Source organism: Spodoptera frugiperda, chromosome 28 (assembly GCF_023101765.2).
Source record: "Spodoptera frugiperda isolate SF20-4 chromosome 28, AGI-APGP_CSIRO_Sfru_2.0, whole genome shotgun sequence".
Classification (NCBI taxonomy): Eukaryota; Metazoa; Arthropoda; class Insecta; order Lepidoptera; family Noctuidae; genus Spodoptera; species Spodoptera frugiperda.
In genome coordinates this window covers 12,926,678-12,950,284 of record NC_064239.1, presented here as the reverse complement: position 1 = coordinate 12,950,284, position 23,607 = coordinate 12,926,678, and the positions used below count along the sequence as shown (strand labels likewise).

At 37.0% G+C, this 23,607-nt stretch overlaps 3 protein-coding genes across 3 annotated transcripts in view; 1 reads left to right on the top strand and 2 right to left on the bottom strand.

Moving 5' to 3' along the window:
- Positions 1-23,068, bottom strand: part of LOC118264984 (dynein axonemal heavy chain 2) — a 57,408-nt gene extending 34,340 nt beyond the window's left edge. Inside the window, exons 1-34 of the mRNA XM_050705750.1 lie at positions 22,810-23,068; positions 22,006-22,437; positions 21,366-21,647; positions 20,691-21,285; positions 20,392-20,596; positions 19,873-20,010; positions 19,493-19,639; positions 18,905-19,027; positions 18,515-18,609; positions 18,112-18,187; positions 17,798-17,923; positions 13,782-13,880; positions 13,433-13,672; positions 13,246-13,360; positions 12,922-13,170; positions 12,610-12,806; positions 12,367-12,528; positions 12,125-12,242; positions 11,877-12,031; positions 11,436-11,611; positions 11,001-11,168; positions 10,699-10,866; positions 10,199-10,424; positions 9,971-10,090; positions 9,755-9,888; positions 9,391-9,661; positions 6,814-6,957; positions 6,163-6,261; positions 5,502-5,721; positions 3,635-3,797; positions 2,936-3,114; positions 2,254-2,446; positions 622-763; positions 101-238 (exon numbers count right to left, since the gene is read on the bottom strand). Of these exons, the coding sequence (XP_050561707.1) occupies positions 101-238; positions 622-763; positions 2,254-2,446; positions 2,936-3,114; positions 3,635-3,797; positions 5,502-5,721; positions 6,163-6,261; positions 6,814-6,957; positions 9,391-9,661; positions 9,755-9,888; positions 9,971-10,090; positions 10,199-10,424; positions 10,699-10,866; positions 11,001-11,168; positions 11,436-11,611; positions 11,877-12,031; positions 12,125-12,242; positions 12,367-12,528; positions 12,610-12,806; positions 12,922-13,170; positions 13,246-13,360; positions 13,433-13,672; positions 13,782-13,880; positions 17,798-17,923; positions 18,112-18,187; positions 18,515-18,609; positions 18,905-19,027; positions 19,493-19,639; positions 19,873-20,010; positions 20,392-20,596; positions 20,691-21,285; positions 21,366-21,647; positions 22,006-22,437; positions 22,810-22,930 (6,216 nt within the window). The 5' untranslated portion in view covers positions 22,931-23,068. The remainder of the gene's footprint in view (positions 1-100; positions 239-621; positions 764-2,253; positions 2,447-2,935; positions 3,115-3,634; positions 3,798-5,501; positions 5,722-6,162; positions 6,262-6,813; positions 6,958-9,390; positions 9,662-9,754; positions 9,889-9,970; positions 10,091-10,198; positions 10,425-10,698; positions 10,867-11,000; positions 11,169-11,435; positions 11,612-11,876; positions 12,032-12,124; positions 12,243-12,366; positions 12,529-12,609; positions 12,807-12,921; positions 13,171-13,245; positions 13,361-13,432; positions 13,673-13,781; positions 13,881-17,797; positions 17,924-18,111; positions 18,188-18,514; positions 18,610-18,904; positions 19,028-19,492; positions 19,640-19,872; positions 20,011-20,391; positions 20,597-20,690; positions 21,286-21,365; positions 21,648-22,005; positions 22,438-22,809) is intronic.
- Positions 7,918-9,204, bottom strand: LOC118265068 (uncharacterized). Its single transcript, XM_035577781.2, has 3 exons — positions 8,997-9,204; positions 8,543-8,809; positions 7,918-8,171 (listed from the first exon to the last, which is right to left on the bottom strand). Exons 1-3 carry the CDS (start codon positions 9,042-9,044, stop codon positions 7,983-7,985), a joined length of 504 nt encoding a protein of 167 aa, XP_035433674.1. The 5' UTR covers positions 9,045-9,204; the 3' UTR covers positions 7,918-7,982.
- On the top strand, positions 14,160-17,107 carry LOC118265047 (DNA-dependent metalloprotease dvc-1). Its single transcript, XM_035577740.2, has 3 exons — positions 14,160-14,450; positions 14,668-14,902; positions 15,194-17,107. The coding sequence occupies exons 1-3, from the start codon at positions 14,281-14,283 to the stop codon at positions 16,730-16,732; spliced, it is 1,944 nt and encodes a 647-aa protein (XP_035433633.2). The 5' UTR covers positions 14,160-14,280; the 3' UTR covers positions 16,733-17,107.
- Positions 23,069-23,607: the final 539 nt, after the last annotated feature.

Here is a 23,607-nt window from a genome sequence, read left to right as displayed (position 1 = left end):
AAAACTTATATCCCTCTGAAGTACAAACGTTCTATACGATATATATTTAAACGAATATGATCACTAAGGTTCCTAAATCACGTGCTCCATGTCAACCGACCTCCTGTTCTGGCAAGTTAGGGTAAGCCCTCCTCTTGATCCCAGCGTACCGCAGCAGTGCCACCATGGACCGCAGCCCGAAGTCGTAGTGCTCTTGTTTCGAGAGCTGCTGCATAGCTAGCTGGTATAGAGTGAACACCTGGAGAGAAGAAACCGGGTAGAAAGATGTAGAGAATTAATTCCAAATTGAATTATTGGCCCGCGTTCCACGTGCTCCTCAAAAAGCCATCAAAACCACCACAGATGGGGCCCAATAGAGCTGATGCCCGAACCGGAGATGTGGAAGATTTAACGGGTTGCCGGGACTCCAATTCGAAGAGCAGGAGTAGGAACGGGTTGGTAAAAACCAGTAAGAGTCTGACATTCGCCACCCGGGCGGGAAAAGTCATGGAATTATAACAATTAGACAAAACGTAACATTTATTTTGTTGATTATTTTTAATCAGAAATTTTTATTGATAAGCGTTGTTCCGTTAAAAAAATAAATTGATTAACATATTAAGCAAGAATTGACAGGTGTACCTTCTTAGCATTGATTTTGTAAGCAGTGAACCCGTCAGAGAAGAGAGTGTTCTCGGCGATGATCAGCGAGTCCGGCACGCACATGGCGATAGGACGGAACATCGACTTCAAGTTGTCTGGCAGCTCCGTACGGCCCGCGTAACTAAACACCATAAATGGGCATTTATTGGTACTGTTGTACTCTACTTCTGTGTATGTAGAAGTACGTACCTACCTTATTCTAAGGCTATGAAGATTCTAGTCTTCTACGGGACATTGCTCGTAAATGACGCAAAAAATGCAAATCACCCAACATATTAATCGAGTAACCTTTTAATGTTGAGTATGTTGCGTTTCACGTGGCGTAATGTGCACCTCTTTACGCGTTTCCATTGACGCGGAGCGGGGCGGAGAGGAGCTTAGCGGTGCACGAATTGACCAATCACTATGCTCGAAATCTCCGCACCGCTTCAATGGAAACAGCATGAGCGGGGCGGAGCAGAGCTGAGCGGATATTCATACAAATATACAGCGAGACGATGCGGTGCGGAGGACAGCGGGGCGGTGCGGAGCAGCGCGGTGCGGAGCGGACTGTGCTTAACACAGGGATAGTGACACTAACACGACGCATGCTAACGTGTGACAGAGACCTAACCGAGTAGGTACCGAGTATTACCGAATAAGCGCGAAGATTCACGAAGTAACCAAAAAGGGATGTCCAAGTGGCGTGTGTGAGAGTGTTGTTTAATCGATTTTCTTAAAATCGATTACTACGAAACAAATTACTTATCAAACAAAAATATATTTATTTTCAAAGTTATATTGATGTTTGAAATTTTCTTAAACAGTCGTTACTCAAATAGTCGTTAATGATAATTGATATTCAAGTAAATCATAACTTTCAATTGAGAAAATACTTTCTTTTAGTATTTTAATGTCGAAATCGAAATATCGTTTATTAATGACAAAATTAACTATATTTGTAAATCTTATTTCGTTTAATATATCATATAAAAAAAAACAATAAACTCTAAATAAAAATATCGATTGCGATATTTGATCGATAAAGGGTCTATTGTATTTAGACATGGGCAATCTCTCAATATGATTCCAAAAGTATGCTCCGCTCCGCCTCACTCCACTCCGCTGACCATTTTTCACCGCTCTTCTCCGCTCCTCTCCGCCCAACTCCGCGTCAGTGGAAACACTGACCACTTTTCACCGCTCGTCACCGCTCTTCTCCGCCCCGCTCCGCGTCAATGGAAACGCGGCCTTACCCATTCGGAGATAAAAGCGTAACTATGCACTTTGCATATCGATTAATTTCAAGTTACGATAGGAACTCATAATTATAAGGAACGTAACTGACGAAAAACGTGGTTAAGACGCACAGGCAAATGGTAACTGGCAACGTCCTCAAACATGGACATTACAACTACATGGCTTATAGACTTTTAGTAGATACCTGTCTCAAGATACACAAGCAACGTCACGCCTTTTATCTATGAAGGGATAGGCAGAGGTGCACATTTCGGCACGTAATGCCACTATACAATATACACCTACTTTTCACCAGTTGTGTTATAAGTCCCATGTAATAGGGGCTGAGCCTATTGAGCCTTAAGATACGTATTATAAATTCTTAAAACAAACCCAGGGTTCATAGTAATGAAGATGCCACAGTTGGGGTCGAGCTTGATGTCGTTCCCCTCAAATATGAACCGCTTCTGGAAGAGTGAGAGCGCGAGCAGTACTGCCAGTATCTGCTGCGCCACCACCGACAGCACCTCGATGTTGATGCGGTTGAACTCGTCGAAACAACCCCAGCAACCGCTTTGGGCTATGCCTAGGTGAAGGATTGTGAATTTGAGGTGTTTTCTAAGAAAGTACGGTAGCTGTTTTATATTCTTTATGGATGTTCGTTTAGCCGCTATCTCGTTTGGTGGTAGGTGATGACTTGGCGAATAACAGAGTATGCCCACCGTTGGCCGCATTATCGCAAAATCTAAGCAATTTATCCACGGACAGACCTCTCAGACACCCAGGACCACCAGTCTTTTTTATAAAATGATCACAAGTTCTATTTTTCATTATAAGTATAAATTCATTATTTGAATAGTAGTCCATCAAGTAAGGAAAACACGACTCAAGGAGGAGGAGCAATGTGAGATCAACAAAGATATTAACTGTCGTACTCAGAGTCATCTAATGATTACTTAAACTATTCCTCAGTAACGATTTTTACGGAAAATAATTGCTAAGGATTGAATTAAGTACCTAACCATTACCTAATTGACTCTGAGTACGGCGGTAAGTATTCCAAGAATGCATTTACCAGCGAAACACTTAGCCATGGACTTATAATCAAGTCCGTCAGAGCAGTTGGTGACGACCACCCATCTGGCCAGAGCTCTGCCCAGGTCCTTCACCGTCTCCGTCTTGCCAGTACCAGCCGGACCTTGAGGACTTCCACCACGGAACAGATGCAGTGCCGTCGTTAGGGTTATGTAGCATCTATTGTGAAAAATTCGAAGAGAAAACGTTAGGTAGCAACGATTTAAAGGAACGCTGAGCTAAATGTAAAAGAAACTGAAACTAATATTAAGCTCTCGTTTGTCGGTAAAGACGCAACATAAAACACTGTGTGTCTCACGTAGATTTGCGTTCTGTCACCAAATTCTTTTGAATAATTTGGTGTACGTAAAAAGAGAGAGTAAGCTATATAGGACTAGAAATCTGTGAAATGAGCTATCGTCGGTGGTATTTCCGAACTGATACTTACGAGCTTGAAATCTCCAATAAAAAAGTGTACCTTCCTTTTTAAAATTCCGGCAACGCACCTGTGTCTCCTCTATAACCATGAGTGACACTGATCGCTTACCGTCAGGTGACTAGTCTGTTCATTTACTCCCCAATCCATGCAAAAAAGTATGCTCATAAGTAGAAGGTACAGTACCTACTTAAATTAAACTCATAGCCTAAAACCCTTGGATATTTAAAATTTATCACCACCATTACCACAATATTTTATTACCTGTCAGTAAGAGGTGTGATGACGAGCCGTCCCGAGTTGCCGATGTACTCGTACGTGTAGATAGAGTTGGTGTTGGTCTGCTTGATGTAGCAGTCCTCCCGCTCGCGGTCCCAGTAGAACTTCAGCTGCGAGAACCACTCGAACGCAGTCACGTTCATACAGCCTATATTTTAAATGGAATATTATATCAATGTCTATTCTGCTATCAATTGAGTTGGTGTGTAGATATCTATATAATTTTAAAGGCCATGGCCCATTTAGTATGAAAACTATACCCAGAAATGAAATATGGCCGGTATGAAAGACAAATGATTGTACTTTTCAATGGTAACTGGCGCATCATTGTGGCTGATGGGGATCATAAAATAATAATAATAAAAAAATGTAATCTACTGTAATTGAAAACTTAACTTATAACTTGTGGTTATCTTTTTTATTATATAAGATATATAATTATATACGTTATTATATAAGAAAAAATAAAATACATATTTTTAAATGTTTATTCAGCTTCATCAATATCTATAACATTGTCCAAGAAAGCAGCAGGTGTATCAATATTTTCTTGATGTCTGGCCCAGGAGAAAAGTATACTACGCTTGCAATATGGGCACAACTTCCTATAGTGCGGCGGCCGTGAATACACGAACACGAACACGTAAGTATCCCTCGATACTCCCTCGACCATGTCTTGTTGGATTCACCAAAACATAAGTATAATATTGTTTACTCCTGACATGTCGAGACTGAATTCTCCCTCTAATTAATATTTTGTTGTCAACCAACATGCGGTGTCTGTATACTTCTAATGTGTACAGACCATTTCGACACCAGCAATTTATACTACGCTAACTTAAAAACCGTACTTTACAGTAGAGGCGTTTAAAGGGAAAAACGTGATAACTTTTACATTAATTAATAATTTTTTTTTGAAATTTGGTATGCTTAATATTTAATTTATTCATTGTAATATCTCATATTTATATTTCCTTAATTATTTCTATTTTTTGATTTAGCGCAAGTTAGCCGTATATAAACGTAATTCATCAAAAAAATGTTACATCTTATACACGTCTAACTTATGTTAGCGTAGTGTAGTACGGGAGGTCGTAGTGCATGATCAATCATCTGATGCATATTTCAATATTTTATAAAGAACATGTACTTACTTACAAAAAGAATAGTCAACGTACCATTAATAAACTTTTACATAGTAAACTCATAAGTATTTACTATGTAAAAGTCGCTAAGTCGTTCATTTTACAAACGAACAAGTATACACACGAACGCACTAAACTACGCTAACTATGAGTTAGTGCAGTGTTGCACGTACTTTGACCAAAGTGATCCGCGCGCATACTCCGCTAATAATAGTTGGCGTAATATAAATCGAGTGATTTCAAAAATAACCTTTACTTAGCGTTTTATAAGATTTGTAACTTTCTTATTTTTGCATATTTCTTCTCAATTTTTATGACGTATGTAAACACACATTTTAAGCAACTTGGCATAAAAAAAGATTTTTCCAAATTTCGAGTTAGCGTAGCTGGTGTCGATTTGGTCGCATGTGCTCGTGGCAGTAAGATCTGGCTAATCTCAAGTGATAATTCCCCAATGTAAACAAAGTCAATTCCTCATATGTAAGTTGAGGGAAATCGAGGGAAATGGCAACGCACTTGTAACGTCTACGTGTGGCTGCGATTGGTTACCATCAAGTGATCTGTCAGCTCGTTTACCGGCTTATACCATAAAAAAAAATTTAACAGTCCGACCACAGTTATCCACAGAAGCCGAATTCTTCTACCAGTACAAACTTTTGTTAAACTAAAAACAATTCCTAATAGAAAGCCTGGCTTTAACAACTCACCCATCTTATACATCCTATCGACGGTATCTCTAGAATGTATCTCAATAACGCACAGAGCATTGACTTTGGCGCGCAAGATCTTGCTGATCTCTTTACGTGACATCATCTGAAGTGTGGCGAGGATCTGGTTCTGTTTCTTGCGCAATTTCTTTAGCGGTTTCTTCTCTTTCATTATCTCGCAACGGCAGAGAGTTCGCGTGCAGTCTGATGTCCATTGAATCTAGATGTAGGTAGATGTATTATAAAATACATACATACGTAACCTGTCTCCCATGAGGGTAGACATATGTAACGCCAATTGCTACGGATCTTACATACTTACGTCTTTTGCTTCATCGTTTTTTAGAAATAAGGTACTAATTATTTAGGTATTGTTTTGTAAGTCTTACAATATCCTTTTTCCACTAGTGTTACTAATGGAACACAACATAACGTCACGCCGTCTAATACCCGAAGAGTAGAGATACGCTTATTAATGTACCCACCCACTGTTAACCAATTACCTATGTGATGAGTCCCATTCCCATATAATGATGGGTGAAATTATTACTACATAATATATCTTCCAGGCTCAAATCCAACTGAATCAAATAGCACATGAGACGACCAACAATATCAAAATAGGTACCTACTAGCTAGATATATAAAAACGTAACCGAACCTTGCTAGAAGTGATCCCAAGTTGTCCCGGCCAGTCGTTGATCCACTGCTCTCTTTGGTACTTACACTTCCTCAAAGCCGCTCTCGTCAATATCAGTTGCTAGAAACCCATTTTTTTATTACGTAGGTATTATGAAGAGGTACCTCAGTGTGGCACCACAGAGAACCAGATAATGACGTTCCAGTACACTTAGTGTGAGTTTATTTTACGTTTAAATTAATCGAAACGAGAGCGCGTTCGGCGTTTTGTTTGGCCGGCTTGAATAAACCAACCAATCAGAGCGCCGAATACGCTGTCTTTTTGTTTTTGTTCAACGTAAAGGAAAAAGCAAACTAGTACTAAGGGTACAGAACACTGTTCCAGATTGACTAGTCAGTCTGAGTCTGACACTCCCTCCCGCCTCACCCAAGGCAGGAGAAGCCATTGGATGATTTTACCCCTAAAAAAAAGACTGACCGATTATGAGCCAGAGCCAAAACCAGAGGACTGAACGATTATAGAATTGTATTTGATACTTCTAGTCGGCCAACAGATAGGCTAAATGGGCGCAAGGCTTTAGAAACTCAATATGTACATAACATACCTAGATCAAAATACCTAACCTAGATAGCTATCTACCAAAATATCTACAACCATATAGGAACAGCTTACATCTCTAAGCACAACTCTCATGGTATGCTCTAGCCCTAGCAGCCAGACCTCAGCAGGCCCGTCCAGCACCAGGTTATACTTCCATTCCACACACTCTCCGTCTTCTGAAGTCATGGCCTTGGCTACTGGGAGGCCCATGGGATTCTGTGGAAATAGGTGGGAATAGAATATCCATGTTCAAATGATACATGTATTAGCAGCTAGTGACTGCATGGTTTGTGTGGTTGGGCAGCCGTGCAACGTGTTACCGGTTTGATTCCCGCGCGGAGCACCTCTTTGTGTGATTTACAAATTGGTGGTTTGGGTCTGGGTGTCATGTGTATTTGAACTTGTATGTTTGTAAACACAACCACGATACAGGAGAAAATACTTATGTGGGACAAAGTGTATTTAAAAAAAAATCTAATAATTTATCCGTAGATCTGCTTTCTAAAGAATTTGCATAGTGCAAATCTACAGATAAATAACTAATTAACTGACCAAAAGTCTACATCTGTAGTGTTTTTTTTTTTTGTACATGAAGCATTAAAATAAATAATTGGAGTTTTAACTACAGGTTACCATGGTAGAGTTATTCAGACGAAAAATAACCATGCTTAATGATAGTAATCTATCAACAGCTTATAATCAAATGTGGTTATTTAAAAGCCATTGGTTCAATATATTAAATAAAACCATATACAAATAGTAAATAAAAATCATTTATTACAATAATAATTAACATTACCTGATTACAACAAGTACCAACAATAAAACATAATACTATTCAGTCATTTCTTACAGAAACATTATTTCTTATACTTAATACAGAATTAAAAAACCTCATTCATATTTTTGTAATAACTATTGTGAGACAAAATAGATTAACTAAAAATCACAGTTTATTCACATACAATAATGGAGAAAAGCTCTACTATGTAGTTTCGAGTTAGCATGCAGACAGCAAGCAGGGTCTATGCACATTGCTCATGATGAAGAGTTCCTCTGTGACTCAAAAACTAGTAGAGTGTTTCTTCATTAACCTTTAGTATAGTATATTATATAGTAGCCGGTATATAAGACATAATAGAAAATACATCGTGTCTCGCTTAGATCCGCACTCCTGGCATACCACGGGTTAATGTAAGTGAGTAAACCATGATTTTTAGTTACTTTTATTTAAATTTTAGTTAACATTTGTCAGTATCCTTATATCTACTATTGGTGACACCATGTATCTTCTCAGGTAAAGTCAGTAGTATCTTGAGAACAGCTTTCTTCACTTCATCGGAGCGACATGACCAGACCAGGTGGAGGTATTGGTTTAACAGTCCCAGTGCTTGTGAACTGGGGTGGTACATGATGAGGATTACTAGAGCCTGGAAGGATATAAGAATTTTGATTAATTTTTCATTATGCTATAATATTAACTCCTGCCAGAATATAGACGGCATCAATAAATGCCATTCATCAATGGTAGAATGGATTTGTTGATGTCTATAGGTAGTTTCTACCACGCTAATTATATTGATAGCTGATAGAAGCCATCAATCGATGGTAGAATGGATTGGCCAACACATGTGAATAGACATTACAAACTTAATTTATTATTTTTGTATGTACTAGTGATGTAATGAATATCATATTTTAGATATTTGCAAATGTGAATGCAAATAACTGCTGACAATATTTGTTACATCCCCAGTACATAGATAGTAATAAAATATAGTTTATAGTTTAAAAACCTTACCCTGGTATATAAAGCAGCTTCATTGACATCTTTCCAATTATGTTCCCAGGGAGGGCATTTCTTCAGTAAGTATAAAAGTTTGTTCCAATTATGAGAGTATATAGCCTTACAGCAAGCGATCCGATGCACAGATTTAAATGTTTTCAGATCCTTGTCCTGATACTTGGCATTATTTCTACTTTCCTGTAGCTTCAGTAAATTTCGTTTACAATATATCTTGATTGGGTCAAAATTCATTGGAGCCTCTATGAAGTCTATCACCTTTTTCTGCAAATATTTTTATTACCAATTACAAAAAGGTTAGTACAATAAGTTAGTTATTACCAAAAAATAAATTCTCGTGCTAAATATAATTCGTGAAACGGAGAAGGCATTAAGTACGCTACGTTACATAGTATAAATATTTAAAACATTTTATATTTAACGATAAAATAATAATAAAATTGTTACTTACCATGGTACTCATGGGCACAAAATGGCATTTTTCTAATATTCCTTCCATTTTGGATCTTGATTGTGAACTGTTTACAATGAGAAACTTCTAAATTGGATAAGTTTTAAGAGTTATTAATACACAATGTTTTTTGGTAGGTTAAAATCAGCAGGTTAGCCTTTGAGGTTAGCAAATACCACAACAAAAACAGATTTTGACAGTAAGTTTTGTTTTGAAGTTTTGACATTACGATATTTGGTGTTGTCAGCTTTCGTTCACAAAATTCTACCTTTAATTTTGTTTTTGTAAATTCAATCAAAATTACGGCAAAACTATATAAATAAAGTCAGTTATTTATTACATAGTTTTGACCTGTAATTTTGACGAAAAAACCAATTGAATGCTGTCTTATTACCTTATCAATCCTTATCCTAGTCACATTATCAAACAACTTCTTCAAATGCACTTGTATTAGAGATGGTTTCTTTGAATTTCCAAGAATTTCCAGCATATCATCATTGGAAATAAAATAAAACCTTGGAAACAGTTGACGCTTTGTCTCTAGATACTTTTCTAAGGCTCGTAGAATACCATCTAAATTATCTACCATTTGGTTCAATTTATTGAATAAATAAGGCTGCGGTTTGTATATGCAAGCTTCTATTGCATTTTTCCCAGCATGCATACTGTTAATCGAGTAAACAAGTTTTCAAATTAGATTGACACAAAAACGACCTCAAGTAAATGATAAATAACAGTAACTTGTATTCAAGGCTCACTTCTTTGTAACTTCTGTCCAGTCGGCAGTAAGTGCATCAAATATCAGAACTTCTGCAGGCAGTTGCTTTCTTATATCTTCACCAGTGAAAATAGTTTCCAAGTAAAGATAACGCCTTTGAACTTGTAAAGAAATCTGTATCAAGAAACCGTTTGTTTAGCTATTTTTAACGAATACAACAATGTTACAAATTCAAACCCAAGAAAAATAAGTATACCTCAATACACTCCGCTACATATCCCAAGGACTTTTCCCAGTAATCTACTTCCTTGATAAATGGTTCAACATATTTTGTTGATTTCATTGACGAAAGCTGCACTTGATGGTCTTCAAGAAACTAGGAAATTATTAAGTTTTTATATAAAGTTACTAAACTAACTTATATGTAATACTAACTGAACTGTTCATAATTAGCTGAATGTCGCAATAATTGATTACAACGAACCTGCATGACATCATCTACAGTTTTAATCTTATACATGTCTCCTCTGTGATGTGACATCTCAAATTTAGTACTTTTCCAAACTTCTCTGATAGCTTTAAGCCCATTCTCAATGTTTAGTTCCATAGTAGCAGCATTAGAAATTTCTGCTATTTCTTCAGCATAAGCTTGGAAATTAAGTTTCATTATCAAATCCAATTTGAAATCCTCCGAGTTCTGGTCAAACTCTCTGTATGTGTACAGAAGGCGAAAAATAAATAGGTATAACAAATCTAGATTCGTACAATTTGGATTTTAGTGGATACGAAAACAAACAAGTTTTGTTTTGTTCCTATAATAATTTATTTTACTTAGATGATTGCTGATCTTTACATAACAGAGTGTTTATATCTAAAAAAAGGAGCTGCTCACACAACTTGATTACAAACAGTAGGCCTATGTGAGCTACGCCTGGATGGTGCATTTGCCTGATGAACATGCGCAAAATATCGCTGACTACTTACACGCCCATGAGCGCCCTAATTCTATCCCAATGGCGCTCTCTCATGCACGGATTCTTCAAATCACCTATTAGAGGTAGAGTTCTTCTGAACGCATCAACTTTAACTCTTGTTGTATCAATGATTTCCCAATTTCTGTCTTTTAACTGTCGCGACAGTTTATTGAAATTCCTGTAAATTAATAATGAGTTACTTAAAACGACTAACGATACTACGAAGTATGAATAAATATATTCAATATATATATATATATATATAATATATATATAATATTTTATATATATATATTTTTTTATAAACTTTACCTGAACAAATACATGACATTCTCTTCCATCTCATCTGTCTCCATTTCCCAAAACGTTTGAGTTTTATACTTTTCCCAGGACTCTTCCCACTGGTTTACTAAGCCCCAGACTTCCTCCAGCTTTTCTAATTCCTTCTCCATCTTCAGAAGATCCAGATTCACTGGCGTACTGAGAATAAAATTCAATTTTGCAAAACCTTTTATCTAAATCAAGCAAATATAATTTTCGTAATTTGACTAACGTAAAATGTTAAGTGTTTGTTACATTTCTAATTAAGTAATCAATACAGAATATGTTTATTCTACAACTATGAATGCTATATTATTTATACTCTTTACTACCAATAATTAAAGGAACAATAACGGAAAGAAATTCAACTACGTTAGTGACGCTCTATTTAAATGCATAGTCTGAATATAATCGGAAACCAATTACGTTAAATTGAATACAGCCAGGCCATCACGTATGGCTTGTTCTTGTGCACGCAATGCATTAAGCTGTTCTCTGAAAGCTTTTAATTGGGCCAGAGCCTCTTTGCCAGTAAACTCAGAAGATATTGGTGCTGTCTTATAGAATTCTTCACAAAACTCTTTGGCTGCTTCTTTAAATACCTGAGTAAAATATTATTGAAATTGTGCAATTAAAACCTAGCGTGCAAAGATCACTTTAACATCTTTATTAGCTACTCCTGCGCGCTTTCGGATCTTATTGGTCACGATACGGCAAAGTTTAGAGTGCATTTAATTTTTAATACATAGAGTGTTCTAGAGGAAAGTTCATATATATTATAACACCGAAGTAACGTGCGTGTGTAAAGTCGTGAGCAATAGCCAGTTTGTATAAGAAAAAAATAAATAAAAATACAGTAGATCTTACTTCAGCTTGATCTAATAGATCAGTTTTGAATTTTTCTTTGTTTGCTTCGAGGTTCTTTTTAGCTTCTTCCAAGACACCTAAGTATTGTTCCCATAGCAGAGGTATATTTTCATGACGAGTCGTCATATCAGAACTGAGTTCAACCTCAAATTTCACTACAATGTTAAGTCGAAATAAAATTGAATGCATTAATTTTATTACTTCTATTATAAGAATCACAATCACATGAAAAATTATTAATATCTTACCCAATGTTAACATTTGATCAGTTATTGGAGGGAATGTTTTTTCTATTTGAGCTATTTCTGATATTAATCGATCATAAGTATCAATGCTTTCTTGAAGCTCCTTTAAATCTTTCGGTACCTAAATCATGAAAATATTAATGCAGTTTAAACCAATTAAAATGCAGTGTTTAAAAAATCTTACACTGCAATACCTAAAAGTTAATTTATTACATTAAAATCAAAATCATCATACAAACACCAACCTTCATAGCTTCTTCACTACTTTTTTCAACGTAATTGTAGATTACATCGATATCAGCCTCAGTGATAGTTCGTAACAATTCTCCTAACTTGGTTTGCCAAACAATACAGTGAGATATAATTGACTTCTTTAACTCACTGGAGTTGAGGGTTATGAAATGAATCTAGAAAAAATAATAACAAATATTAGTCAAACACGATTGGATCCACAAAAGAGCATACAATTTTATTTTTGTTACATCTACCTGATTGATAGTTTCTTGAATTTGAACAGAATTGGCAAGATTACTGTAATTTATAATAAGATCGTCAAATTCTTCTGCAGTATGCTGTTCAGTTCGATAATTTGCTAAAAATTCATCTTTGTTTACTGCCCAAATATGCACGTAAGGATCCCACATTTCCAAATGATCGATAACTAACTTAATATTGTAATCAATTTCTGAAAATAATGATGGATAAAATACGTAACTTACTGGAATCTGAATACTTCATAATTATAATTAAAAACAATCTTAGTAGTGTAAAGTGCAAGTATAATTCAATGCATAATTTACCATCGTTAATAAATCTCTGCAATTTATTACAATCCGGATCCGTAGCTATTACTTCATGAAACTTTCTTAAGCCACCAGATGGCAACGAAAATTTTTCATACAAACGAGGAACTGAACTTATTATATGGACGATTTCTTCAAGAACTGTCGTGAAAGTGTCTTGAATTTCTATTTTTGAAGGTATATAAGTTATATTCTTCCCAACTAGGTAGAGGTCCATTTTTAACAAGGGTGATGGTGCCATTGTTCCTGAAATGTTAGACACGAAATTAAAAAGTAGTCCCTAAATATCGAAAATCGTAAACTAACATAAATATGACTTACCATCTCCATGTACACACTTATACATGTTTTGCATTGTTGACTTTATACCCAACCTCAAAGCATCTTCTAAAAGTTTATCAAATCTTCTAACATATTTAATCCAATGTTCTGCCATCTTGGAAAGAATAATAGGTTTTATTTTATTGTCATTTTATTTTAATAATTTTACACGGTATAATGAATTTACCTGAGTAATATGAGCTTCGAAGCCTTCATAAACTATGACGAGGTAAATCACTATCAATTTATACATTTCTAGAACAGAATCCATAGCTGTACTTTCCATTTTGCGTATGTTGGCCCTAAGAGTTTTAATTTCAAAAACGTTATAAATATCAAACTCCACAAAGGGAGTATCACAAATCTTTTCCATAATTTTTACTAAATTAACATTACAATTTTTGTATGTAGTTAGGAAATCTTGAAGCTGAAAAAAAGAAATGAATTCTATAGGCTGTTTAATTATAATGTTTAATTGTACCAATAGCAGCAAGTAAATAGTGAAATGAAAGAAAAAATAAGTTACTTTAACTTACTTCTCCAATCTGTATTACACAATCTGCAATGTATGCATCGGACATTGTAGAAGTCCACGTAAGTTTCGTAATTCCCGGTTGCACTTTCTTTTCACAAGCCTAAAACACAAATATTACCATTTAGTAGTTTTGTTTTACACCTGACAACATTGCCAAAAGACAACAAAAATTTATTATTGTTTCAAATAAACATAAAAAGTACTTGTTTTATGATTCTTATTATTTATTTGTAAAAGTTTTGTCGAATAGTACCTATTTAAAATTTATTTTTACTTTCTAAGAACCAAATTGGAAGAAAAACTACCTACCAAAAATTAATTTCCAGGAAAGTAACGGAACGCAAGTGTCAAATTCAAAAATTTTGACATTGACAATTAAATCCATCAAAATATTTGAAAATTCGTACAATGAAAATATTATTCGCCCAGTTGGGTTTTATTTATCATTTTAGTTAATTATAATTTTTATTTTATTATAAGTTAGTGTTTTATAACTCAACATGAATACAATGATAAATCTAGGGGATCCTGAGCTGGAACTCATCGATCCAACACCGAACGTCCACACTTTGTTTATACACTTTGATAAAATGTTTTTCTGGACAAAACTGGCTAGCAGGGCTGTGGTTAGATGGAGTAAACGTATGTACTCATGTGCTGGCATTTGCTCGTAAGTACATTTCATTTGTTTGTAACATAAACTAGTGATTTGGTAAAAACAGCTGTTAATTGTAAAACCAAGTTAATTGAATCGTTACTATAATAAAAGCCCCTTGAAGATACTCTCCAACAGACTTTTTAGTTGCTCGTGTATTATTTTTCTCAAGAGCCCAAAACAATTTTTTTTATAATGTTTATAATGTTAATTTTGTATTTTTAACTTGCAGATATGAAGGCAGGGGTGGTCTCTGTGACATTGCTTTGAGCGAGCCTCTACTGAAACTGCGGCCTCGCAAGGATCTCATCGAGACCCTGCTTCATGAGATGATACATGCCTTTCTATTTGTTACCAATAGAGATCAGGACCGAGATGGCCACGGACCTAACTTTCAGGCACATATGCACAGAATCAACAAATCTGCTGGGCTAAATATTAGCATATACCACAGTTTTCACGATGAGGTAAACTTCAATTGTTGATGAACTTTAGCAACACCTTTTATCCCCAAAGGGTAGGCAGCAGAGCACATGACATGTAATGCTGCTATACAATGTACACCCACTTTTCACCTTGAACCTTTGTTGAACTTGATTCTCTATCATTTCTGCTTACCCCTGGTTGCATACTGTTTATTTTACAGAAATTCGTGGATCCTAGTATAGAAAGAAGTGTGGTGGGGAAGTTGGTGATAATATTTATATAGCATATACCAAGCATTAATTAATTTTACATTTCACAATTTTCATTTCCAGGTCAAACTTTACCAAACTCACTGGTGGCGATGTAATGGCCGTTGTCAAACAGTAAGACCCCATTTTGGTATAGTAAGGCGCTCCATGAATAGGGCTCCAGGGCCCAATGACTGCTGGTGGGATGACCACAAGAGAAAATGTGGCGGTACCTTCATCAAAATCAAAGAGCCAGAGAAAAAGACTAGAGGCAAGGCAGCTCCTGTTACTAAACCAAATGCAGACATTACGAGATATATTACAAGTAATATTAAAACCATTAATAACATACCAAATACCTCTAGTAATAGTAAAGCGGTGCTGAAAGATTCTAGCAATATAAAGACTAATACTAATGTAAGGTCTAATAACTCGAGTACTCTAGTAGTAAGTAAAAAAGGAGTTGTGTTCAACCCCACTTCAGTAAAACCTCCAATGAAACCTCCTTTACCTCCTGTACCAGTTTTCACTGGCAGTGGCCAAAGTATTACAGGAAGCTCTCGACACATTGACAATGTGACTGAAACAGTAAGAAATATATGGGCTAACAAACAAATTCCTATAAAGACAAACTCTAGTCCAGTACTTAGAAAACCTGTTACAGTTGTAGAGACTGGTACTAAATCTATCAATAAAGTTTTAGACTCTACTACTAAAAAGCATAAAGCAGACACTAATATTGAACCTCCAGCCAAAATTAAGAAAATTGATGATCACAAGAATGCAACGTCAATACTAAAAGACTTGTATGGGGATGATTATAAATTGACACAATCCAATGATAGTAAAAAGTTAATTGCTGTACATGTTAAAGTTGATTTAGTTGCTTGTCCTATATGCAATGAAAAATTCAGTAATGAAGAAATTAATAAGCATTTGGATGAGTGTTTGAATAAGGATATCATTGAGAAACTGAGCAAGGATGAAATAGTAGAAGAACAAGAAATTAGACCAAGTGCAAGTAGAATAGATAGTGTACCTGCAAAAGTTACTGTGAAACCTGATAGTACAAATAATAATAATTTCATAGATTTAACTTGGCTAGATACTAATTCTGTAAACACAAAACGTAAGAGAAAGACTGAATCGCAAGCTACATTAGAATCTGTGAATATATATAATGTGAAATCACAAGTTAAAGATAAAGATAACAGTAGAAGAAGATCAGATAGTTTCATTACCAAAGAAAGAGGAGATTATTTGTCAAATGAAACTAAAATGGAAAAAGTAAAAGAAGTCAAAACTGAACCAAAGGCTGGGCCAAGTGTAGAAAAAGAATTTGAGCAAACATGTCCGTGTTGTGGAGTGAAGTTTGATAAACCAGTAGAGGAGCATTTAGAGGAATGTTTGACTTTCTTTGACAATAATTCTACGATACCTGATGAGGGAGCTAGCACGAGCTATAGTAATAATACGACTATACAGATAGATGACGACGAAGATGACATATTTGATGAGACACAGGTACTGAATGCCACGGGAACTAAGACTCCATGCCCCTGTTGTATGGAGATGGTGGAGATAGATGACATGAATGCTCATTTGGATATCTGTTTGAAGTGATTTTTGTACAAACTTATATTTTTATGGGTATTTTTTGTTAGTGTTGTTGATTACCGACATGACGTTAGTTTTTTAGCCGCCTTACTTCATGTTTTTGTTGAAAAGTCCTTTGTAATCATACAATTTAATATGAGTAAGGGATGGTTCATATCTGACGGAACATGCGTGGCGTATCATCGGTCGCATAACGCCAGAACAGACAAATGTATAGAAAAGCAATTGACCGTTCACACTCAACCGATGATACGTCAGTAAGACCGATGATACACTCGAAGTATTTTACGTCAGATATGAACCGGCCCTAACTTATAGTAATTTTGGTTGGTTTTTTTCTGTAATTGTAGTTGAATGACATCTTACTAGCATTATAAATGTGATTGTGTGTATTTGGAACAGGGGTTGATTTTGGTCTGGGCTAACACAGGCTACTTATCCCACGGAAATGCGGGCGAAGTCGCTGGTAGAAGCTAGTTTTAAATATATCTAGTTCAGCAATGAGACTGTACGGGTACCCTACCTATGTTTTGAATCGTTTTTATTTTTTAATTTTAAGATACTTCTCCTACAAATACCCATATCATGTGTCAATCAACTCAGTAGTTTTGTTTCCATCACATTCCTCTGCCAATAATAATAATGTTTTTATTATGTTTAATTTAGTTTTCAAGTTCAATTTGATGATTATGATGTGATATTAAAATAAATGTGATACTTATTTAATCAATTTACTTTTTTTCATTTTGTACTAATTCATCCAGGAGTAAGGGAATTCTGATTCTTCTAACGTCAAGTGTGGAAGAGCCATGCTTCGGCACGAATGGACCGGCTCGACCGGAATGATACCGCGGCCTCACAGAAAACCGACGTGAAACAACCTTTAAATTCCTAACCCCCAAAAGGCCGGCTACGCACTTGTGACGCCTCTGGTGTTTCGGATGACTATGATCGGCGGCGATTGCTTACTATCAGGTGATACGTATGCTTGTTTACCGGCTTGTACCATCAAAAAAACAAGACCTTGTTTCCATCTTGGGTGAGTACCTGAACATGTATTGTTGTACTTACCGTGATGAGCGGTTTGAACAGCAGCCGCTCCTCATCAGATAAAGAGTCCAGAATCTTGTTGTATCCCTTCACCACGGCCAGTACACTCTCGTACACGTAGTTTATAGTGGAGCTTTTTGAGTAAACCTGATATTAAATGCATTTTGTATATTAGTACCTATTGGCCCATTGTTCCAATGCTAAGTGCGAATTCTATGCACCGCAAGCTTAGGGTCGAAGTTAAGAATCTGACTACCTTCTGTTTCGAAAGGTAGTCAGATTCTACAAAGTCCTTATTGGACTTAAACTAGAACTAACGTGTTTGTAGTTTTTACCTGAAAAGCATGTAGAGGTATGTCCATCATCAAGTTCTCCCAATGTGCAGCTTCATGGCACAGTTCCAGAATGTTCCTGGAAACATATATAAAATCTTCAGATCTTTTTGTCTTAACTAGCTCAAAGTGGAATTTGTTAAGATGTCTAGTGTTGAACATAGGCTTCTCTCAACCCGGAGCTGCGGACAAGCAGGAGTAGGAACGGGGTAGTTTTTAGCCAGTAAGAGTCTGACACTCCCACTCGCCTCACCCATGGCAGAAGAAGTCACCGGATGATTTTCCCCCTCATAAAAAGGGCTTCTCTCAATGACTTACAGATTGGTCGGTAGGAGGCGACGTGCGTCCAGCGGCTGACTGTCACCTCTATCAGATCGTCTTTGTGCCATGCGGTATATGAACTTACACATCAATATTACACTCCAGTAGTCCAGGGAACTCTGCACTCTTCCTCATCAAGGTCTTGTTCAGTCCGACGCCGCATTTTTCATCCAAGTTGTGCTGTTAAACATAGTATTATGTAGCTTGTTAGTGTTTCCCAGAAAATTTGATCTGTTATCTGTTCTGTTATATATTTTATCTGTTCGGAACGAACGCTGAACAAGAGACGTTTGAGCGATTTTTATCTACATGTGGTTACTAAATATTTATCTATCTTGGTGTATCTCTTCACTAGATCTGTCTTTTAGACAAAAGCCTAAATGCCAATCCCAATGTCTGAAATTTGTAGATCCTCGAACCAGGATGATATTGTCAAAGACCCTTCATCCTACAGGTTCTCAATCTATAGACTCACCGTCCAGGCAATCCAGAGCTCCCTAATGGCAACATCAATAGCTCCCATCAGCCTATTCACGTGCATAATCACATCTTCAGAGCTACTGCAGGGCAGCAGCCACGCGGACGCATCTGTCATCACCTGTTGAAAAGGCACTAGCATGAAAACAACGGTAGAATGTTCGAGCAGTGTCGGTTAAGTGCAAGCTGGTGGTTTCTTCCAAACCCTAAGATTGTTTCACAAGATTGCTGGGTTGTTAAGCATCTTAGAAATCTGGTGTAGAGTTTGTAAACTGAACTACCGAACTGCCTCGTTGGTTGAGTGGTCGCAAGTGCGACTGTCGGACAATGGGTCTCGGGTTCGATTCCCGGGTCTGGCAAAGTATTACTGGGCTTTTTTCGGTTTTTCGAAACTTTCTCAGTAGTAGCACGGAGTCTGGAATTGTGCCCAGTATTTGGCAATAGGTTCACCCCCATATTACATGGGACTTATAACGTAATGTGCAACTCTGCCTACCCATTCGGGGATAAAAGGCGTGACATTGTGTGTATGTAACTATCGATCGAGGTGGTGAATACTGAAGAATAAAATTGTGACAATACTTACGTTTTTAAGATATACAAGTCTATTCTTCCTCATCTTGAGCACAGATGCCCTGCCTGCGTACGACGGCATGTCAGCTGGGTAGTGGCTTCGTGTGGACACCATATCCTTCTTTGATTCTTGCACTTCCTCGCTGAACATCGCCCACATCTGTTCGTAATATATTTTTTGTAGCATTCTTACACTAGCTCCTTGTTTTTTCTAAGTGATTCTAGAGAGGTCATTTGGTTTCAAGCAATTATTTTATAATATTATTGGTTTCAAGTCATTAGGTAGATACCTAAGTAAAGATAGTAGGTAAGTAAAAGTTATAAAATCTGGACAAATCTATCCATATAGAAGATTAGGTCTTGGTATAAAAGTAAAACAAGCAAGTACTCCACCTCAGAAGTCTTCCTCTTGAAGACACGCTTCAGATTCTTCCGCTTAGAATAGTTGTTTAGAGAATACAACGCGACCACGGCCTCCTCCACGTGGTTGACGCCTTCAAACACAGTGTCCACCAGGTTCTCTATGATAATCTGCAATGCGGAAGGCATTTTATTATTAAAATAATACTATTAACAAGTATTAGTTTAGAATGTAAGTATTGCCGGAGAGTAACGCCTAATTATTAATACTCTATAGGTACATTTGAATATTTTCATCGGTTATGAGTTATCGTTCATGTCTAGTTTCAAGTTCGATGGTATTGATTTGCATTCCCATCATAAACTTGCAACCAAAATATTATTCATCAATTCACCAACACTCGAATACTGAAATGTTACTACATTTTAAGTTGTAAGTACTTAAATATCGTGCTATCTCTGTCATTTCATAAACAATTTATAGTGACAGAACTATTCTTGAGTGGCGTTTGAGTATTTGACCATAAGTCACTAGTTTTTCTCGAAACTTACCTCAATATCCTTGATAATAGTTCTGAAGGCAAGAATGTCATCGTACCACGAAGGAGCCTGCACGTCTAAGATAGTATTTCCCACTGCCTTTACATCTAACAACGCTGCAAAGAACATGCGCTCAATTTTCTCGCATTTAGCTTCAAACTGATCTCCTCGGGCGCCGCCGAAGTATGGCTTGTTTATAGTTTCGAATTCGTTGATTCTGAAGTATAAAATGATACATAGGTTACACATTACAGGTTCGTTATGGGGAAACAGTTTGAAAATAATAAAATTATTTCAAAGTCCAAACTAACCTTCCAAAGATAATCATGCAGTTACAAACGTCGAGCATGTCGAAGCACCTCTGTATGAACGAGTCGATGTAGTTGAAGATAGAGCCGGTGTCCAACACCCAGCTGTCGGGATTGTCATCATTGTGAGCCTCTGCCATCACGTCGTAAATCTCCCTGTACTTCTTGCAGCAATCGATGCACTTACTGAACTCTCCTAACGCCTTAATCGTATTACCGTCAAAAAGATCATCCAGCTTGATGTAATTCCGGCAGAGAATGATGATCTGATTGCTCAAAGCCTTGAACAGATTCGTGATTCGAGTCTCAGAGTTGTAAGTTGGGGATTCCATCCATATGAAGCGGAACAGGTTGATGATCTGAGGAATGTGCTTCGCTATCTCGTCAGGGTCCACCACGCACTCCAGTACTGCGCAAGGCTGCTTTATAACCTGTAAGTACTCAATGTTCGCGGTCGCCTCTCTGACCTTCTGGACGATGTCTTCGCATAGAGACTGGAACTGGTGTATGAAGGTGGAATGTGTGGTTACGAGGATCTTGGTGATGTGTTTCACTGCCGGGTTTTTCAGTTGGTGGAGTAAGGCGTTCAGGTTTTCATCTGCAGAAAAAATCACAACGTTTGTACTTGTATTTAAAGCCTGAAAGGTTCTTTCTGTCAGAGATTAGAATGATACTCACGTCTATAAACCCAGAAGTCATATTCATCGCTAGGGCATAGTAATTCCTTCTGCGAAGCTACAAAAGCCGTGTCTTCCAAACACGACTTGATCTGATGAGTCCAGTAGACCACCACACCTTCGAGTCGCTTCACCAGTTCGCGATCTGCGCTGGCTTTCTCAAAAGATAGATTTTGACCCTCCCGAGGTATGTATAGGACAGTTAGACCCAACATTTTATAGTACATGTCCGTTAGTTTAGCGAGGAACGTGTGGATATGGGTGCAGAACTCGCTTTTGACACCTGTAAGCAATATAAGTTTCATAATGTTGCTTTCTAACCAAAAATCAGTTTACTCACATAAATCAATGGAGAAACGCTCTACTAGTTTTGAAACACAGAGGGACTCTTTTTCATGAGCAGCGTGCGCAGACGCGGCGACGTCGCGCAGCCTACTGAGAATCCCTCTGTGACTCGAAACTAGTAGAGCTTCATTTGTGTGAGTGTATTATAGTTATAGTTAAAATTTTGCTTTTTATGTGAAGCATTTACTGATACCACTTAGATTAACTTCAGCAGTGTTATTAAGCAAATAGTTTACTTCGTTTTTACTATCCTCGTATTCTAAGAAGATCTCTAGAAAAAATAACTCGGTACTTACTATCAGGCCAAGCAGTAATGGCAAAGAAATAAGGAGCATACACATGCTCCATCATATTGATCACGTTGGACTCAATGGAATCTCTGAACGTGCCGAAGACGATGTCGTCATGGAACGTATCGGCTTTGAACACATAATCAGGGGGTCTTATGAAGTACGTCAAATCGTATACAGGGGTCAGAGGTATATCGTGACTAGCTCTAAGGCATTCTCCTTTGAAGTATATGCAGAGTATCAGACTCTTCGGTTCGAGGAACCAGTCTTCGATGTGCTGTCTCGTGTCTGGTGTCCAGTCTTCAGGGCGGAGGTCGTAGATTGTGGTCATCCTGACGACGTAGTCAACGAGCTTCTCCAATTCTTCTGGATCGTATATTGGCTTTTGTTCCCGTGTTTGTTCTAGTTCACGCTCCAACTGGGCTAGACGTTCGCGTTCTGGAAATTAGTAAAAGTATTGTGTAGTTAGTTATTGTACTAATCTATTCGTAAAAATACGCTTGGTGCTACGCGAAGAACGTAGTATAGCACTTTAATTTAACAAAAAAAAAAAAACATTTGTGTCTGTTCAATCTGCTAGGCTTGTAGTACTATAGTAAGTTTTAATAATTGAAGTTGAATGGTACTGCATTCTTCTAGGGATAATAGTTGTGAAAAGCTTAAGTTCACAAGAACTTGTGAATCATTGAAACTCTAAAAGAACTCAAGCGTTAATATAAAATTGATAATCAAAATTAACTTCTTAAAGTTAACTGTGTTTTAATCAATAACTGACATGACAAACGTCTGCTAGCATTAGTTAAAAATCACCTCTATCTTCTTCAGAGTCGTGGCTCAAGTCATCGCTCCACGCAATCTTAGGCCGTTTGACCACAGGGGGCATTATTGTCACAACCTCCGGACCCTCCGGCTTTCCCTCTCCGTCCGCCATTTTTAATATCACCTAAATACACTAATTAACTAAATCGGCAACTTAATTGGACAATTAAATTACGTTAAAGTTATTATTTATTGATATTTATTGACATTCCATGTTTTCCGTAGAAAACAATAGAATGACAATGTTTTGAAAGTTCCCGCTTTTTCTGTGTTACATTTTTTATATTTTTGTTGAATAAAATATAAGTGGCCTGTTTTGTGGCTTGCTTTGGACTATAGAGTTTGTATATCGATTCAACGTTGCATGGTAACGTCATGGAATCCCCTTTTGTCGGGAAGGTAGGTTTGGGTTGCACCGGGGTTGCACTCAATTTTGTTTATACGCTGTGGTCCCGTAATTGTAGGTATGTTACCGGGACACTGGTGTCTGCGATCTGTGCGAAAACTTTCATATTGATTAATTTTATTGTACTCTACCTGACAATTAGGCAATTTGGAAGTCTTTGGGGTCTTTGATTACTGATTTGATAATCCTTCCATGCCGGTTTTGGCTTCGGCGACTGTTTCTTGACCTATTGCGTATAGCATGGGCTCTCATGTGGCTGACAAATCCACCTTTGTTTATAAATATTCTGCCACAGGACACGTGAGAGCAGCATTTACATAATTGCCTCTGGTTTTAATTCATCCCGCTTAGCGTCCAGCTTTGAAAGCCGATCTTTGAGACTC

Coding starts and splice junctions, on each gene's coding strand:
- LOC118265047 (XM_035577740.2), top strand. CDS start 14,281: ATGAATACAATGATAAATCTAGGGGATCCTGAGCTGGAACTCATCGAT. Junction 14,451..14,667: donor TCATGTGCTGGCATTTGCTC/GTAAGTACATTT, acceptor TTTAACTTGCAG/ATATGAAGGCAGGGGTGGTC. Junction 14,903..15,193: donor ACCACAGTTTTCACGATGAG/GTAAACTTCAAT, acceptor TTTCATTTCCAG/GTCAAACTTTACCAAACTCA.
- LOC118265068 (XM_035577781.2), bottom strand. CDS start 9,044: ATGGAAGGAATATTAGAAAAATGCCATTTTGTGCCCATGAGTACCATG. Junction 8,810..8,996: donor TTGTGCCCATGAGTACCATG/GTAAGTAACAAT, acceptor AAATATTTGCAG/AAAAAGGTGATAGACTTCAT. Junction 8,172..8,542: donor AAGCTGCTTTATATACCAGG/GTAAGGTTTTTA, acceptor ATATCCTTCCAG/GCTCTAGTAATCCTCATCAT.